We start from the raw sequence: 21,421 nt of genomic DNA on the forward strand, positions 1-21,421 counted from the left end.
AAGCTCAGAGCTCCAACTTTTGTCTTTACTGAGAAGCACTGTGTGAGTTTTGCTCTCTGAAGGTGCTGCAAAGATCAACTGAGTTACGTAAGTGGTGTCCAGGTTTTCTTCTATGTTCTGTTTTCTAAGTTCTTCTTAGACGGAAGAACAGAGGGAGTAAAGAAGAATAGGAGATGGATGAGTGCTAATAAACGCGTTTCCTCCTTCCTCTCTGCCTCGTTAACAAGATCAGCGGACCGGCTCATTGCTCAGCCGGCCTCCTCCCGGACGTCTGTTCCAGGACTAAACACTGACATCATCCTACTGGGGAAAGGCTGGAATATCCAAATGTCTGTCATGGGATCTTCCACAGCGTCCCGTGACGAAGGGATGCATCCATATCTCCCTCCCTCTCCTCCACATCCACACACACCTCCTTCCTCTGCATCGCTCTGTAATCCTCCTGATGTGGACAAAGACGGATGCAGAAAAAGGCAGAGCAGATATGCCACACTCCTTCAAGGATGATTGACAGGTTGATGGAAATATTGGTATCATGTAGGAGTGGATTCCTGAACGGCTGGGGGGGGGGGAGTGCGGATAAAGCACCTGTGTAGAAAGGCAGGGTGCTCCCCTCCGGTTAAACAGACATGAGCTGGGAATAATCAGCTGCGGTATAAATAGCTGCGTGGGAGCGAGTGAAGAAACGTGTTGAATGAAAGGCAGGCTGGAGAAATGGGGAAAGATAAGTGTGTGTTAGCATTTCGCTCTTGATATTTAACATTTGGAGGATGAAGAAACCGGCAGCTGCTCTGAACCTCGTCTGAACACCTTCTAACATCCAAATGACAAATTTAAATACGACGCACACACTGAACACAATATGTTCTCTGGATCTGAGAACAAGGTTGGGTCTTTAGTTAGTGGGACGCATGACACATGGTGTGTGTGTGTGTGTGTGTGTGTACTGTATATTGCACACTTGGACTGGATTCTTACTAGAGTAGGTCCATATGGTCCACCTGGGCTCCTTTCCATTCAGACAACATTTCCTGGTTCTGTGAGCCAATCAAGCGAGCCGCTGACTCCAGCTGGCCGGCAGATTATTGCCAGAATTCAGAGTCCCAGTAGATTCAGTGCAGTTGTCACAAAATGACAAAAACCTGAATGTGACATCATTTTCAGCTGAGAAAAAAAAATCTAAGTATAAAGACGTGAGGACTGTTTTACAATCACAGCAGTATTTTCAGGGGGATTGACGGAATTATTGAAAGACATATTGTCAAGTTCAATGGGTCTCGCAACTGATGTAAAAACACAATTACTGATGGATGACAAGTTAAAACAAAAGAGATGCAACAGAAATAAATATCAGCTAAAACAGGTGCTCTTAACACTGAGTGGCTCGATGTGGTTCTGGTTCGGACTTTGGCTGCTGTGGTTCAGTGTTATAGATGTCGAGCTGTTACTATTTGAATCAGCGTTGCTTCTATCCAACCACCAGCCATCAGTGATGTCATCAACCATCAGTGATGATACTACGATACATACGATACTACGTCCCACCCACCGATAGCTGTAACCTGACTGCACCACGGGCCTGTCAATCAAACAGACACGCCCCCAAAAACAGGTCTTTTTGAATCTTCTTCTCTAATGAATGAGGGATTATTTTCAGATGGACCTCCAGAAAACTAATAAGAAGGAGTGACTTTAGGTAACAACACCGAGATAACTGATGGACACATTTTATTAACTTTGGATTTGATGAGAGAAGTTGAATGGGAGTCTATGGAGCCGGAGGCTTTTTGGAGCCGACCTCTAGTGGCACTCAGTGGTATTGCAGCTGAAGACACTTCTGGATCGGAACTATTTTTCAGACCTGAAGCTACGAACTCTTTCATATCCAGTCTGTGCATCTATCACAGTGTGAGTCACAACCATTAAGAACTAATGTGTCCCATCTGAAATGGTGACATTCGGGCTGCAGCCATGATGGAAGCCACCGTCTGTCTCAGCTGAGCTCAGTGAGAGCTGCAGACGGATCAGTACTGAGATCAGTAACTGGTCCCGAATGAAGGCAACAGCATCCTGCAGAATACTTTCATCTGGAGACACCTCTTGATCTGAGAATTTGTTAACTTTCCCTTGTTACATAACCATGCCTTTGAGCAGTCGTACTCGCCTGTATCAGCCCTGTTCAAAGTAAATTCAATGGGTTTAATCGATGGTGCGACGTGAGGAGCGAGGCAGAAACAGACATACGGCTCAGAAGGAATGGAAGAAAAGTAATGCAAGGTACGCAAAAGTAGTCCTCATCAAATTCTTGACCCTTCGGGGGCTTCATAGATTATTGATCCTTCGCACCTCATTGGGTCAAATTTGTATATAGAACTTGACGTGACAAAGCTCTGACAGTGTTAATGAGTGTTGCTGCCTGGGAAGATGCACTTTTACTTCTCATCAAGAGATTTTGATTTGATGCATCTTTCCAGATCTTCACATTGTTACCTGCAGAGCTCCATGTCGGTCTCTCTCTTACTGCTCTTTACTTGTTGGAAACACCGGCTACTTGTGTGTGTGTGTGTGTGTGTGTGTGTGTGTGTGTGTGTGTGTGTGTGTGTGTGTGTGTGTGTGTGTGTGTGCGTGCGTGTGCGTGTGCGTGTGTGTTGATGGTGGGAGAGAGGAAGTGGCAGCTCAGACAGCAGCAGGGAACAGAGACGCCTGTCAAACACCACTGATGATGCTGCACTTTCATTTTCTCTGTTTGGTGTATCACTTTGTGTTTGAAATCGCTTTGCCGCCTTGTTGACTTCTGTTTTGATTTTGTTTCTGGGTTTGTTTAGTTCAGTACGACTGTTCTGGGTCAAATGCTTGGTTGGATAAATCCTTTGGTTTTCTCTGCGGGGTTTTCAGTCCCATTTCATTCAACTGAAAGAATGAACTGGTGTTGAGTGCAACCCTTTGATCTGTATTGCCAGTGACTGCAGATCCTTTTCTATTGTTATTTGCATTCTGCCGATGCCGCTTTCCTCCTTCATGTTTCTGGGCTCTTAATTTTGACAATAAGCCATTTGATGTTTTTATTATTCCCCAAAGCCTCTCTAACTTTCTGAGTGTCTTGAACTCTGTCACTGTAAGCTGCTGCAGAGGAAAGGAAATGCATGTATGTGTACGTGCATGTGGGGATTCAGGCCGTGCTGCCACCCACGCTCCCTTAGCAACAGTTTCCCCGGCAACTCTTGTCAGCAGGCGAGCGAGTCGGCAGTTTAACGGTGCAGGAGGCTTTTGAATCCGGTGACGTTTTGCTGCGAGGCAGCGAGGGACCCGGAGGGAAGAGGAACCTGCTTTGGGTTCATAAGACGCAGGAAACACATGTAGACAGTGTTAACAGGGGAATTTAATGTGGGAGCCGCTGCATTGGCTTCCTGAAGGTGACAAATCACTTTATCAACCATTGGCTGCTCTGAAATTGATGTACAAAAGAATTTGAAAGAATATAAAGGGAATACGCCACTGAAATCTTTCCCTTTGTTGACAGAGAATTGTTGTAAAGTTTGCTGAAACCATAGAAGCATTTCAGCCGCCGGGACTTTCCTCTGAGGAATAGGATCTTTTTGAGGAAGTCTGTGTTCCCGTGTTTCCAACTGAGCAATCAGAAATCCCAGGGAGACAGTTTCACCCCAAAGTCCGCGTTCAGAGCGTAAAACTTTCCAAAGACTCGGCTCAACTTTCAGAATGAGGCTTGCACGTTCCTGCAAACACAATAACACAAAAAAACACAATAAGGACCTAAAAAGATTTTTATCACCAATAGAATCGAAGTCCAGACTTTGATCTATTTTTCAGACGTTGAAGTTCTGAGGGAATTTGAAACAAATGCGCTGGAGGAACTTTTACCCCTGAGGCCGTGTTCACAAAGATTCATCGGACTAAAAGTTCCTCCTGGTGAAGAAATTCTAAGAAAATTCCTAGAGGACTTAGGAGGACTTTTCAGAGGAGAAAACCACGGAGGTACGTCGAGGTCGGAGAAATATTCTTCAAACGCTGAATTGATGAAACACGACAAATGCTGTGGTGCAGAGATGATGTTTGTGGTCGATCTCATCAGAGACGCTCGCTTGTTCCACTCAACACGGTAACAGCAGACATGAAAGTGATGGCAGATATTTGGTGAGTGTGAAAACGACGAGTCAGCTCCAACCTTCAGCAGATCACAAACACAAACAGCACTTTGTCAGCCTCGTATCAACGCGCAGTTCCTGTAATGTCCACCGGATGCCGCTGTCCATTCTGTGCCTATTATCACTAAGAGGGCATTTTTTTTTTGGATCAACCAATCACACCTTTTAAAAGGATGCGTCACCTAGCAACGGGGTGGACCACGCCTCCTCGCTGAGATCAGGCTTTCTGTCCCTTTCCTTGTTAAGAGTTGTTTGGAGAAGGTTCCTAAATCCCTTCTAAGCTAAGACTCCTTCTAAAAGTGTTTGGGCTCGGTTAGATCTGAGAGGATCCAAGGAATCTTTGTGAAGACGGCCTTCGACATTCGTACTGGGGAACTGAAGTTCTTCAAACTTTTGGTGCAAAAGCATCATGTCAGTCATTTCCAATTGTTCCCAATCATGAGATATTTTCTAAAGGTAAAAAAGTATGAAATGACCAAATGAAAACCTTCACATCTTCCTCTGGCCTGCTCATCCCTGAACTTAGTAGGTTAGAATCTTTGTATTGGAATATAATAGAAGACGGTTTCTTATATTGTGCCGTTGTTGGCCCTGTTAGACATATTCAGATAAACAGCAGATAACTGGCAGCTTTGACAGTGACCATGAGTGAGATCCTTTATATTCTGGATCTGACTAATGTATCGATGACCATCACTTATTCAGATCTTTTTTTTAAACGTCACGTTTAGGTGAATAAACGTTCCTTCATGTGCCTCTTTCGTAGTACTTGACATGGCAGTGTGTCTGTAAGAACTGCAGCAAAATCAAAAGTTGTAACAACGCTGAGTTATGAACTAGTTTATCTGTCGGACACATTTCATTCAGGGAGAGGGATTCAGCAGGTCAGCTGATCAGGTGAGGAGGAGACGAGTGTGACTGAACTAGTGAAGCAGCTCTCACTCTACAGGAATGTGAGAAGGTGAACGGTGTCACATGACATCAGCTGAAGAGCAGTGGAGGGAACTCAGAGCTGCCTTCCTCTTAGGTTAGCATGGACACTTACACAGACACACACACACAGACACACACACACACACACAGACACACACACAGACACACACAACTTACATACACATACACACACACACACACACACACAATTTACATACACACACACACCGACACACATACACACACAACACACACACACACACACACACACACACACACACACACACACACAACACATACACACACACACAACACAGCTGGGCCAGACAGGTTATTCTAAGTGTGTGTTCACATTGTTTAAGAATGCCATGATCTCCTGCTCGGAGGAATGCTGTGTGCGTGTTACATTCATAAAGTTGTGTGTGTGTGTGTGTGTTGTTGTATGTGTGTGTGTGTGTTGTTGTGTCTGTGTGTGTGTGTGTTTGTGTTTGTGTTTTTGTGTGTCTGTGTGTGCTGTGTGTGTGTGTGTGTGTGTGTGTGTGTGTGTGTGTGTGTGTGTGTGTGTGTGTGTGTGTGTGTGTGTGTGTGTTTTTGTTTGTGTGTGTGTGCTGCACTACTTTGAATCACACTTTTTGCAGGAGGATCAACAATGTTTCGTCCCACAGCATCTCATTTCCACATCTGCCGTCCTTTGAGGGTGAATCTGTCTGACAGTCGAGAGAGTAAAAGTCCTGTGAACCAGAAGACATTCATCAACGCCAGCACAGCTATTTAACTCCAAACAAAGGAAACAACCGTGTGAGCTGACATCAGTAGAGCTGAGTTTTCCTTTTTGCTCTAATTACAGCTGATTCAGCAAGTCTACCTTCTTCACCACATGACAAATTACACGATCTGTGTTTCTTTGTTGGAGTTTTCTTCCACGTCAGAAGTCCCTCTGGAAACAAGCATTCTATACATGTGGATATCCGTTTATTAGTGTGTAACTAGTATTGTCTCTGTATTGGGAAACACTCATATGTATATTTTACCAAAAGTTTGAGATGTGCAGCCCCCTTGGTTTATGTCAGTCAAATCTTTAAGTGTTTGTTTAATTTCAAACAATACTTGTATTGAAAAATGCTCCTTTGCAGCAACTTTTGAGTGTTTGGCCGGTCGGGTCCTCTTCGTTCTCTCCTTGCTGTCACAGCTGGAGTGACAGAATCCGTTTGGCTGTGGAAGCTTTGAGTTCTGCAGTGTTTTCACGTCACGTCTTCCTCTCGCAGGTCACTGGGAGCAATGATGGCGGTGATCCTAAAATAGGAGCATGTCCCAAATAGCATCCCGGTCCTGTCAGCAGAGAAGAGGCTTCTGTACCCGAGTCTCCTGCCTGAAGGCGAAACCCACCCCCGAATTATCTCTCAAACGCAGCATATTTTATATAATTATTATTATCAAACGTGTTGCAAGTCCAAATTGCACTAAACTCGCCAGTGCCCAACCTCCGGTCCCCAGCAACACACCCACCACGTTTGAAGCAGGTAGGACCAACGGTTTTTCAAGCGATAGGAAGGACAAACATACAGTACATACGACATACAGAGATTTCTGAAATTGTGTAACGCTGTTGTTCGGACCTCTGTAAGTTTGTGATGTCACAAACTCTTGTCCATCCAGAAAGTATTCACAGCACTTCACTTTTTCCTCATTTTGTTATTTATTCCAAAATGGATTAAATTAATTTTTTTTCCTCAAATTTCTACACACAACACCCCATCATGATAACGTGAACAAAAGTTTTGTTTAAAATTTTTGCAAATCTATTAAAAATAAAGAATGAAAATAGAACACGTACATAAGTATTCACAGCCTTTGCTCAATACTTTGTTGAAGCACCTTTGGCAGCAATTACAGCCTCAAGTCTTTTTGAGTATGATGCTACAAGCTTGGCTCCTATTTCTGGGCAGTTTCTCTGATTCTTCTTTGCAGGACCTCTCAAGCTCCATCAGGTTGGATGAGGAGCGTCGGTGCACAGACATCTTCAGATCTCTCCAGACAAAGTCTGGGCTCTGCCTGGGCCTCTCAAAGACATTCAGAGTTGTCCCGAAGCCATTCCTTTGTTATCTTGGCTGTGTACTTCGGGTCGTTGTCCTGTTGGAAGATGAACCTTCGCCCCAGTCTGAGGTCCAGAGCGCTCTGGAGAAGGTTTTCATCAAGGATGTCTCTGTACATTGCTGCATTCATCTTTCCCTCCATCCTGACTAGTCTCCCAGTTCCTGCCGCTGAAAAACATCACCACAGCATGATGCTGCCACCACCATGCTTCACCGTAGAGATGGTATTGGCCAGGTGATGAGCGGTGCCTGGTTTCCTCCAAACATGACGCTTGGCATTCAGGACAAAGAGTTCAATCTTTGTTTCATCAGACCAGAGAATTTAGTTTCTCATGGTCTGACAGTCCTTCAGGTGCCTTTTGGTAAACTCCAGGTGGGCTGTCATGTGCCTTTTACTGAGGAGTGTCTTCCGTCTGGTCACTCTACCATACAGGCCTGTTTGGTGGAGTGCTGCAGAGATGGTTGTCCTTCTGGAAGGTTCTCCTCTCTTCACAGAGCAACGTTGGAGCTCTGTCAGAGTGACCATCGGGTTATTGGTCCCCTCCCTGACTAAGGCCCTTCTCCCCCGATCGCTCAGTTTGGCCGGGCGGCCAACTCTAGGAAGAGTCCTGGTGGTTCCAAACTTCTTCCATTTACGGATGATGGAGGCCACTGTGCTCATTGGGACCTTCAATGCTGCAGAAATGTTTCTGTACCCTTCCCCAGATCTGTGCCTCCATACAATCCTGTCTGAGGTCTCCAGATAATTCCTTGGACTTCATGTCTTGGTTTGTGCTCTGACATATCAACTGTGGGACCTTATATAGACGGTGTGTCTTTCCACATCATGTCCAATCAACTGAATTTACCAGCTGGACTCCAATCAAGTTGTAGAAACATCTCATGATGATCAGTGGAAACAGGAAGCAACCGAGCTCAGTTTTTAGTGTCATGGCAAAGGCTGTGAATACTTATGTACGTGGTTGGTTTGAGCACGTGTCACTCAGAAAATGGTCAGCCAATCAGAAGACAGGGGCTGCACCGGCTGCTGCACCTGCACCGGCTGCTGCACCAGATGCTGCACCGGCTGCAGTCCTGCCAGCGTTTGGCTGCTGACAGTTGAGCTGTCCTTCCGCAGAACATTGCAGTGAAATGTGGAATCCCCTTTGATCCGATGTTTTTTACATCATGAGCTGTAGTTACTCGTGAAGATGTTCTGCTGCTGATGATCCCTCGGGGATTAATTTGCTATCGGGGAGAATATATTATTGTTGAGGAGACGTGGCCGTGAATCCTGCTTATTACTGTGATTCTGTAAATACATCAATGGACCACTGAGGCACCGTGAGAACTGGGGCAGCTTGTGTGTGTGTGTGTGTGTGTGTGTGTGTGTGTGTGTGTGTGTGTGTGTGTGTGTGTGTGTGTGTGTGTGTGTGTGTGTGTGTGTGTAAGATAGAGTTAAGGAGACCTCTCAAATGGTGTCAGGATGGTGTGTCATCACAGTCTTCTTCATTTCTGTCATCTTTCCTTCCATCATTCCTTCTTTCCATCTCGCTGCCTTTCATAAGAAAATCCCACTCAGTCCGGTGTTGCGTGGATGGAGGTGGAGGTGGAGGGGGATCAGAACGTTGCATCTTATTGGTCAGATAATCCTGTGAAACCAACAGGATGATGACAGTAGATCCATTAATGAGTCATGAATCATCCAAACTCTGCTAATACAGTTAAAACATGATTAGATCTTCCTACTGTGGAAGATGGAGTATAAAGAAAAGGCTTTTAACACACACACACACATAACCACCCTCACACACACACACATCACACACACACATACATACCCTCACACACACACATACATACCCACACACACACACACACACACACACACACACATACCCTCACACACACACACACACACACACACACACACACACACACACACACACAATATCATGAAACACAGGTGCACAAACCAAGTCCATCCACATACACAACACATGAAACCCTGAGCTGCATGTCGCTGTCATCACTTCATATGTTTATATGTTCATATAACATCACACCAACAGAAGTGAGAACCTATCAGTGTTTACAGAAACACTTTCTGATCACACCTCATAACAACATACAACTTTTCACATTAAAGCGAGATACTTTGATTCTTTGTTCTTTGATGCAACAAGACAAAGTGTGCTTATAATCTAACAACCTTATACCTTAAATAAATGATCTCATGATGAGAAATATGTCATATGAGTATGAAAAGGCTAATTTTTATTATTAGACCTCCATAAACCACTAATATGTGACGCACTGATGTCCCTCTGCTGTCTAAAGAATTATCATCACCACAAACGTAGGATTTTGTAATGGGCCTCAAATCTGTGTTTTCCTGGTTTTAACTTCCTTTAGTTTGAAAATGGACAATTCAAGTTTCTGCAACGTGCTCGTGTGTGTTTAAAGGAGGTTTCTCTCAACTTCACTGGAGCTTCAACACTTCATGGGAACACAGTGACAAACATGATGTCAGTACTGGGAAGTCCCACCATGCTTTGCAACATCAGTGTGTGTGTGTGTGTGTGTGTGTGTGTGTGTGTGTGTGTGTGTGTGTGTACCCCTCAGGCAGATGGAAGGGAAAAGTGTGTGTTTGCATTAAGCAACATTTGTGCTGATGATTGACTTTCAGCTGTGAGTCAGCTTTCTGAAGAACAGGAGGAGTGACGGCAAACAACCTGACAGCATCTGGGGTGTGTGTGTGTGTGTGTGCGTGCGTGCGTGCGTGCGTGCGTGTGTTGGCATTTAGATCCATTTCCCACCATTTCTCTCTCTTCTTGTGTAATTTATGAATTTAATGCTCACTTATTTACAGCCGGAGCAATTTATGACCCAATAAATCATGTGACACGCAGTTGAGATTTTCCAATGAAAGGAACCATTTTGTGGGAAACTTGTTTACGTGTTTGTGTGAACCTGAATGATTACAACTTGGAAGAGTTCCATCTCCCTCTACCTCACCTTTTATCTCTCGCTCTTCACACACACACACACACACACACACACACACACACACACAGCCTCTTTGTAATAGTAATTTGTTCCTGAGAATCCGTCACTCTCTTGTCAGACGTTGTGATGAAAGACAGCTTGAGTTGAGTTTTTTTTTTATTTTCATCAGCGTGAGTATGACTTTAGACTTTTAGACTTTATTAATCCTACAGGAGGGAAATGTAGTCGTCACAGCAGCAGAGAAACACAAAAAGGTGCACACAATAAGAAACAAATTTACAAATAGGTATACATAAGATAAAATAGATAAAAATAATTATTTTAGAAAAAAATAAGAGCAATGAATAAATACACATACACGCAAACTATATACACAAAAACAAATCAAATAAATAAATACAGCTGGACACATCGTGGTCATGCAATTTTCCTCTTTGACGTAGTTGTGCGATATGTTGTGTATTTGTTTCCTCTCTGTCTCCCTGCGAGCTCTCTGCACACCTTATTGACTCATCTGTTCTCACATTCTCATTGAGTCATGGCTGGATGGGAATGTCTGTTGCATATATCGGCTGTGATGGAAGTCTTTCTTTTTTCATGTTATGCTCTTATTTAATTGTCTTGTACAAACTGCTGCAACAGTTTTCCCTCAGGGATTGTTACATATTTCACACAGAAGCTCAGCTATAGTAAATTGTAAATGACAACCCTTTTTTTCCACACGTGTGCATAAAAATGTGGACACTCGCTTCACTGCTGCTGCAGCACCAGTTCTTCTCCTGCTGCCCTCTGCTGCCACCTAGTGACCAAACCTGAATCTGCAGACACGCCATACCACAAGATATTTAACATCACATTTGGGTTTTGCATGAAGAAAAAAACTGAGAATCTTCGACCTCCATCTGAAATGTTCCCCAACAGACACACAGCTGGCTCTTTGCTGCAGTGTGATGCCAAAAGCACCAACTCAAAGTGTGTGATTTTCATTTGCCCAAATTTTAGCAAAGCTGGCTGTCGTTGCATAACAACACGGCCATTGTGCCGAAGAGAAACTAAGATATAATGAGACATGTTATATAATGAATAGAGTAATTGCCTGTGGGTCAGGAGGGTCAAAGCTGCACTAACTCACTCCTCCTCACTCGCTCTTTGTTTTCATTCAGACTGATTTTCTTCGTTCATGGATGGAAGTTTACATTTTTTTACATGTTCATCATTTGATTTTGGACGTCGGCTTTAAATAATCACTTCGTTTTTCTGTTGGCTTTTGTGGAAATTGAAAATTTGATGTGAATTTTTTTAACTCGCACATCACTGTTTCCTCCTTCTCCTTCTCCCCTCCTCCTCTCCTCCTCTCTACTCTACTCCTCCTCCTCCAGGCAGCTCCAGGAGCTGCAAAGACAGAAAGAGATGGAGATGGAGATGGAGCGGGAGCGTCAGGAACAGGAGCGCCTGGAGCGAGAGATGCTCGAGCGTCAGGAGCACGAACGTCAGGAACGGGAGCGTCAGGAGAGGGAGGCGCAGGCGGAGAGGGAGCGACTGGAGCGGGAGCGCCAGGAGCAGCAGGAGCGCACCGAGCGTGAGCTGATGGAGAGGGAGAAGGTGGAGAGAGAGCGGCTGGAGAAGGAGCAGCAGGAGCAGTTGGACAGAGAGCAGCAGGACTGGGAGAGAGGGAGACGAATCTCCAACGCCGGTGAGTGATGCACTTTGGTTTATCTGCTCACACACACACACACACACACACACACACACACACACAAGGGTATGAGTTTCAAGGCTAAAGTTAAAGATCTACATATTCTTCATAATAATAAATATCTTAAATCCTTTTTTTTTTGACAAAGTAATTGACACTGAACTCTATATTAATACAACATCTGTTTTATGCTTGTTTGGCCTTCAGTGGCTTTAATCTCTACAAAAACATCAATTAACAGTGAATATTTAACATTTTGATTTTAATATATATATAAGAATGAGCTCTAAAAATGTCTCCCAAAATATGTTTTTAAGTGAGTTTATTCTATCAAATTTGGAAGATGTTACATTTCTGTGTCCTAATTCTAATCTACATCTGATTTGATACGCTACTACGATATGATACGATCTGATACACTACGGTACAATACAATACGCTATGCTACGATACGATACAATATGCTACGATACAATATGATATGCTCTGATACGATACGATATGCTACGGTACAATATGATATGCTCCGATACGATACGATATGCTACGATACAATATGATATGCTACGATACGATATGCTACGATACAATATGATATGCTCCGATACGATACGATATGATATGCTACGATACAATATGATATGCTCCGATACGATACGATATGCTACGCTACGATACAATACACTCCAATGCGATATGACAAGATGTGCTAGATAAACTACATAAGCTACGTTACGATGCAATTCAACACGACGATGCGCTACGATAGACTACACTACGATACGCTACGATACAATAAACTATGCTATGATACAATAGGATACGATACGATATGATTCGTCTTTTGTCAGTTTACTCTTAAAATCAAACAGATTTACACGCTAAATGCTTAGTTGCACAAATGACACTTTTCATCATCAAACAGTGATGACAAACGCACACATCCCTTAATATCTTCAGGATTCAGACCTCTGTTCTTGCTGGACACACTGATGTATAAAATAATTCATCAGCCCAACACATTTGGAGTGAGGGACTCTAAATGGACCATTAGAGGGCAAATATGACATATACAAAATATATAACATACAACAGATACAACATATACAACATATATAACATACAACAGATACAACATATACAACATATATAACATACAACAGATACAACATACAACATATACAACAGATACAACATATACAACATATATAACATACAACAGATACAACATACATAACATACAACAGATACAACATATACAACATATATAACACACAACATATACAACAGATACAACATATACAACATATATAGCATACAACAGATACAACATATACAACATACAACAGATACAACATATACAACATATATAACATACAACAGATGCAACATATACAACAGATACAATATATATAACATACAACAGATACAACAGATATAACACACAACAGATACAACATACAACAGATACAACATATACTACAGATAGAACATATACTACAGATACAACAGATACAACATGTACAACAGATACAACATATACAACAGATACAACAGATAGAACATATACAACATACAATAGATACAACATATACAACAGATACAAAAGATACAACAGATACAGCCTATACAACAGATACAAAAGATACAACATATACAATAGATACAACATATATAACATATACAACAAATTCCAACATACAATAGATACAACATATACAACAAATACAACATATATAACATATACAACATACAATAGATACAACATATGCAACATATACAACATGCAATAGATGCAACATATACAACAAATACAACATATACAACATATATAACATACAACAGATACAACAGATACAACAGATACAACATATACAACATATATAACAGATACAACATATACAACATATATAACATACAACAGATGCAACATACAATAGATACAACATATACAACAGATACAACATATACAACCTATACAACAGATACAAAAGATACAACAGATACAACATATACAATAGATACAACATATATAACATATACAACAAATTCCAACATACAATAGATACAACATATACAACAAATACAACATATATAACATATACAACATACAATAGATACAACATATGCAACATATACAACATGCAATAGATACAACATATACAACAAATACAACATATACAACATATATAACATATATAACATACAACAGATACAACATACAACATATACAACAGATACAACATATACAACATATATAACAGATACAACATATATAACATACAACAGATACAACATATACAACATATATAACACACAACAGATATAACAGATACAACATATACAACAGATACAACATATACAACATATATAGCATACAACAGATACAACATATACAACATACAACAGATACAACATATATAACATACAACAGATGCAACATGTACAACAGATACAATATATATAACATACAACAAATACAACATATATAACATACAACAGATGCAACATATACAACAGATATAACACAATAGATACAACATACAACATATACTACAGATACAACATATACTACAGATACAACATGTACAACAGATGCAACATATACAACAGATACAACACATACAACACATACAATAGATACAACATATATAACATACACAACTAATTCCAACATACAATAGATACAACATATACAACAAATACAACATATACAACATATACAACATACAATAGATACAACATATGCAACATATACAACATGCAATAGATACAACATATACAACAAATACAACATATACAACATACAATAGATACAATAGATACAACATATACAACAGATACAAAAGATACAACATATACAACAGATACAAAAGATACAACATATACAACAGATACAACCTATACAATAGATACAAAAGATACAACAGATACAACAAATACAACATATCCAACATATACAACATACAATAGATACAACATATGCAACATATACAGCATGCAATAGATACAACATATACAACAAATACAACATATACAACATACAATAGATACAACATATACAACATATACAACATAAAATAGATACAATAGATACAACATATACAACATTCAGCAGATATAACTTATACAACATATACAACATACAATAGATATAACATATATAACATACACACTCTCACACACACCGGTCACAAACACCCTCACACACACTCTCACACACATCGGTCACACACACCCTCAAACACACCGGTCACACACACCCTCATACACATCCTCACACACTCTCACTGACAGCCTCACACACCCTCACATACACTCTCACACACAACGGTCACACACACAATCACACACACTGGTCACACACACATTCTCACACACACCCTCACACACACTCTCACACAAACCCTCACACACTCTCATACAACGGTCACACACACCCTCACACACTTTCACACACACCCTCACACACACTCTCACACAACGGTCACACACACCCTCACACACACTGGTCACACACACTCTCACACACACACACACACACCGTCAAACACACTTTCACACACACCGTCAAACACACTTTCACACACACTCTCACACACAACGGTCACACCCACCGGTCACACACACTCTCACACACCGGTCACACACCCTCACACACACTCTCACACACAACGGTTACACCCACTGGTCACACACACTCTCACACACACCCTCACACACACTCTCACACACACTGGGTCACACACACCCTCACACCCACCTTCACACACCCTCACACATACTGTCACACACATTCTCACACACACCGGTCACACACACCCTCACACACACCCTCACACACACTGTGTTGAAGTCATTGTAGTGATGTTCACAGAACCATTTACTGAAAACTCCTCTCAAGAGTTTTGAAAAGCTCATTTTGAATACACACACAGCTCAGTTGTGTTTTGCAGATAAATGACATATTCTCAGCCCAGTGTAATTACCAGTAAAAGCAGGGATGAGGTGGAGCCACAGGTGGAGCACCAGGTGGTGCCACAGGTGGAGCACCAGGTGGAGCCACAGGTGGAGCACATTGAAGTTCTATACTTTCTAAACTGTAGCAGCGTTTGGTTGCAGGATTTGAAGGAACTGGGTCAGTAGGGAAGGCTGCAGTGAATGGCATGCTTCATTGCCACAGTCAGCCTATTAGCATATGCATGCATACACACACACACACACACACACACACACACACACACACACACACACACACACACACACAGGCAGGCAGGCGGACACGGTTCAGTGGCGTTACTCAGAGCCTTAAAATACCTCATCAGGGAGAATGCTGGTGAAACCCCAAGGACAGTTGTGTGTGTCGGTGTGTGTGTTAGTGTGTGTTGGTGTGTGTATTGGTGTGTGTTGGTGTGTGTATTGGTGTCTGTATTGGTGTGTTGTGTGTGTATTGGTGTATGTGTTGGTGTGTGTATTGGTGTGTGTGTGTGTGTGTGTGTGTGTGTGTTGGTGTGTGTATTGTTGTGTGTGTTGGTGTGTCTGTTGGTGTGTGTTGGCGTGTGTATTGGTGTGTGTGTGTTGGTGTGTGTATTGTTGTGTGTGTTGGTATGTGTGTTGATGTGTCTGTTGGTGTGTGTGTGTGTGTGTGTTGGTTTGTGTATTGGTATGTGTGTTGATGTGTCTGTTGCCCAAATATTATTCAGACATCTTGTTTGTCCAGTAAAGATATTTCTGAGTTATTGAATGAACTGAATGATGATTTACGGCCAACAACATGAAAACACTTCTGACGGCTTTTCTTGCCACTGTCACTTTAAAACAAGCAAATTCTTCATTTAAATAAAGGGATTAGCACCTCATATCAGCGACGCAACTACTAAACTACTAAATCACCTGCAAAACGGGTGCAAAATAAATGGGCTCATTTCTGGAATAAACACACAATGTAGTACCTTCAGTTGACATCTTAGTAAATCAGGCCCTCTGTGGGCTCTCTGCTTTACTGCAAGATTAGTTCAATATTTGTCAACTCTTTATTTAGTAGTCGGCCAGATATTCATTTTAAAATCATCTGAACTATTTTCTAATCAGTTGTTCTGATGTGTGCATTTGTTGATGCTCTTATCTGGTGGGTCCGTTGGCTGAAAGTGCTTCATTTAACATTGTTCACATTTTAATCCAAAATACTGAGAAGGTTTACAAAAAAAACAAAAATAGTGAAATTCAAAATGTGACTTGATTTTTCAACATTTGAGACAGTGTGTTTGTTATGGACCCATACTAACTTAAGTCATGTACACACACACACACACACACACACACACACACACACACACACACACACACACACACCACATCTACAGAGTAGTATGGAGCTGACGCGTCACAGTATGCAGTTCATTCTTGAGCATATTTAGATGAACGTTCTGTAGTGTTTTTAGAGTACATGGATATTAATAGGCCACAGTGGTGTATATTGTTGTTTTCCTTCAGATTTTTGAAGATGATTTTTTTTTTAAAGATTAGATCTGCTGCTTCCTTCTGTTTGACCTTTTTTGGATTTATTTCTGTTCTAATTTTCCTCAAAGTCCAGATTGTTTGGCACCGAGCAGCCTGGCTGCCGCGTGGCTTCGTCATCTTCTGCATGTGCGCACACAAGCACACAGAACTCACACACACACATACACACACACAGAGACACACAGACACACACACACACACGCACGTTGGCCCCACACATGGGGAGCACCAGAGCGTTACATTAACACAATCAACATAATTAGTCCGAGCGGCCAGAGCAGCCTTGATAAATATATAATGAAGATGAAAGCTGGTCAGCAGAACGTAGAAAAGCTCTTTTAGATGCTGTCAGGAGAAGAAGAAGCATCTTTAGAAGAAGAATACCAGATAACATGGAGTTTACTCAGTAAGGATTGAAACCAGCAGCCATGCTGACCAACATGACCAAACACAGCTTTAAGGTAATCAGACAAACATCAAAACCAAATGTAAAAGTCGGTTTTATACATGTTGAGGAAAAACGTTCATGACTTGGATTTTCTTTTATCTGGAAGAAAACAAGAGTTTTTTCCAAATGAAACAGGAGCGATGAGCATGTTGCTTTTTCCTGGTACGTCACATTTAATACAATTATGCTGTTAAAATATTCTAATAAAAGAAGAATGCTCGAGGTGTGCAGACTATTCTTGAAGCAACTAATAGAGAGGAAGTCTTTCTCCAAATAGCCCTCCACCCCCAGACCTAAATGAGCTGCAGAAGTATTCATGCAGTTGGATGCAAATTATATTTAGTTGATTTCTGAGAGAAAAGAAGTAAATACGCCCCCTGCGGGAGACAAAGAGAGCCGCTCCTCAAATGTTACTTTTTATTTCATGATCTTGAAAAGTAGAAAGAAAACAGTGTAAATGTCTCTTTAGTTCATGTTCAGTAAATGAAGGCTGTTTAAAGATCAACATGGCTGCTCTGTAGTGGTCCTGCTGCAGGTCCGGTTCTGATCTGTGGGTAACCTCCTGCTGACTGGTCCTCCTCAGTCCACTCCTTCTTTCCCTGTTCTGTCAGCGAGCAGCACTCTTTGTACGTCTGGCTCCGTCCACCTCGCTAACACCTGTCCACTAACCTAGCAGCTTCACCTCAGCCTGAGAACGTTCACACAACCTGGAAACGTTGGTTTAGCTGTGCTGGTTCTTCCTGCTTCATCTCCTCCTTCTCTTTTCTCCTCCCTCCCTCTTCCTCCGCCTCCTCCCTCCCTCCTCCGCCTCCTCACCTGCTGTCTCTCTCCCCCCCGTGTGCACGACGGCTGCTTCCTTCTGTCCTTCCTTCTGTCCTGTCTGTCCATGGTTTCGTCCACTCGGCGTGACTCGTTCAGCCTTTGAAAGCACGCTGTGCTCTCCCACGCCGCAGGAGTACGGCCGGACCTCCTCCACCCCCGTGTCTCCGTCCACGCCCACTTACCCGGCTCCATTAACCTCCTCCACCACCCCCCCGACCCCTCCGCTCCGCCACTCGGCCTCCCGATTCGCCACCTCGCTCGGCTCCGCCTTCCACCCCGTCTTGCCTCACTACGCCACGGTTCCCAGGCGACAGCAGGCCTTTCCCCAAGCCCCGCCCACTGCTCCGGCCCCCGCCCCGGCTCCTCCACCTCCGCCTCCGCCCAAGTCTGTGGTGTGGTCAGCGTGCAACTTCACTCCCTTGCCCCCCTCTCCCCCCGTCATGATTAGCAGCCCCCCGGGGAAGGCGACCGGTCCGCGGCCACTCCTCCCCATCGCCGCTCCCTCCCCTCTCACCCAGAAGCCCCCCTCGCCGTCCCCCAACGGGCCCCCCATGTTCCCCGCGCCTTCCCCTGTGACCATCCCACACAGCCACACCCCTTTCGGCATCACCTGCCCGACGCCGCCTCCCCCGCCCACCCCTCCCCCCCTCCTCTCCCCAGTAGCTCCCCCACCGCCTTCCTCCTTCGTCTCGTCTCCCCCCTCCTCATCCCAAGCTCCTGGTGTGCCCTCTCCCTCCACAGCGCCCCCCGCTGCCGCAGCCACCGCCACCTCTGCCGAGCACCTGTCCCCGCCCGTGGGCCCGGGCCTGTCGGGGGGGTCGGGGGAGCCGGACACGGAGCCCCCCCCGGCTCAGGGTGGCTCTTCCTGTCAGCCGCAGGGTAAGGCCTCCAGTCCGGACTGCTCTCTGTCTCACACACTAACAGTGGGTCTGACCCGGGGGGCCCAGAACACAGGCGTCCCTCAGGACGTCCTGCTGTTGTGGGACGTCCCGGTGTCCTCGTCTGCTCTCATCAACTCCGTCTGTCCTCGTGCTTGCTGCCTGAAGGTCTGGCTGTTCCTTGGATATGAAATATGTCTCGTTGTTGTCTGTGTCTGTGAGTGAAATGTGTTCTTTAGTGAATACAGATCACCGACTGAAGTCTGTATGAAACCACCTTCCTTTGACTGATTCATTTTCTGTCAATCATTTCTCAGTCAAAGTTTAGCTTTTATTTTCCAGCACTGAGCTGATTCTTTGATTTTTCCATCTAAACTCTGACTGATGCTCATTGTATTGCTCTGTGTGTTCTTCAGTCAGTCAAGTTTCAGGTTTCATTCACAGGAATGTCAAGAGGCTTAATGTTGCACTTGCATTTGAAAGGGAGCTGACAGATGTAGGCTCACTGGAAAACTTTATTCATGACTTTCCTCAAAACAAGAGCACATGTTGCTCTTGAAATGTAAATGATCAGCTTTCTCCCTCCGTTTATATTCAGCAGTCTTTCTCTGTGTTTGCAACACCAGCGTTCGTATTCGGACATTTATCCCGTGGCAATTCTCCTATCAGCCACAGGGGGGGAGTTTCGATGAACTTCGACCTCCGCGCTCATCACCCTGATTGGCTGGAAGAGAACGGACTGCTGGTTTTGTATTGATCGCAGTTCAGCGTGGTCACATTCCATCATAGATTATTGATCGTGGATTCATGAACAGAAATGTTCTGATTATCTGAAGAAAAATTACAAGATTATAAACACGATCATCTTTTGGTTGCTGCCTAAATTCCTGTGATCACTGTCCATTGTGTGTGTGTATGTGTGTTTTGTAAATGTAATGCTTGGTGTTGGTGTTAAATGGCAGTCATTGAATTTATTTCGATTTTTTTTTTTTTTTTTTTTTTTTTTATATATTTTGATTGTTTACAGTAAACAATAACATCCCAGCATGTAAACATGAATGCAGTCACTGCTGCTCTCTAACGCTGTATGACGTTAACACACCTCGCTGGAGTGATGCAGCATGTCGTCCTGTTTCTTCCATGTTTCATCTCTAAATAACCTGCAACGTGTCACCTGTTGATTTACTCACACTTTAACTCATGTTAGTGCAGTTTATCACAATGACCTTTGGGAAATATAGAAATATAGAGGAATATAGAAATATGGAGGAATATAGAAATATGGAGGAATATAGAAATATAGTGGAATATAGAAATATAGAGAAATATGGAGGAATATAGAAATATGGAGGAATAGAGAAATATAGAAATATGGAGGAATATAGAAATATGGAGGAATATAGAAATATAGGGGAATATAGAAATATAGTGGAATATAGAAATATAGAGAAATATAGAGGAATATAGAAATATGGAGGAATATAGAAATATGGAGGAATATAGAAATATAGTGGAATATAGAAATATAGAGGAATAGAGAAATATAGAAATATGGAGGAATATAGAAATATGGAGGAATATAGAAATATAGGGGAATATAGAAATATAGGGGAATATAGAAATATAGTGGAATATAGAAATATAGAGAAATATAGAGGATTATAGAAATATGGAGGAATATAGAAATATGGAGGAATAGGGGAATATAGAAATATAGAGAAATATAGAAATATGGAGGAATATAGAAATATAGAAAGTTTTTTCCTGTTTTTCATGTGCTGAACATCCTGATAAGTTCGGGGTGTTTGTACCGCCTGATAGAAAACACAGTGAGCAGCTGCTGTTTGTCTGGATGACTTCCTATAAACTTCATTTTCCTT

At 42.6% G+C, this 21,421-nt stretch overlaps 1 protein-coding gene across 1 annotated transcript in view; it reads left to right on the forward strand.

Annotated features, from left to right (window-relative positions):
- LOC138205498 (protein enabled homolog) overlaps positions 1-21,421 on the forward strand; it is a 69,119-nt gene that overhangs the window by 46,743 nt on the left and 955 nt on the right. Inside the window, exons 5-6 of the mRNA XM_069161512.1 lie at positions 11,557-11,870; positions 18,760-19,542. Coding sequence (XP_069017613.1) covers positions 11,557-11,870; positions 18,760-19,542 — 1,097 coding nt within the window. The remainder of the gene's footprint in view (positions 1-11,556; positions 11,871-18,759; positions 19,543-21,421) is intronic.

This window comes from Embiotoca jacksoni, unplaced genomic scaffold (genome assembly GCF_022577435.1).
Source record: "Embiotoca jacksoni isolate LCO1_2020_lvr unplaced genomic scaffold, fEmbJac1.0.p SCAF_29, whole genome shotgun sequence".
In the NCBI taxonomy this organism is placed as follows: Eukaryota; Metazoa; Chordata; class Actinopteri; family Embiotocidae; genus Embiotoca; species Embiotoca jacksoni.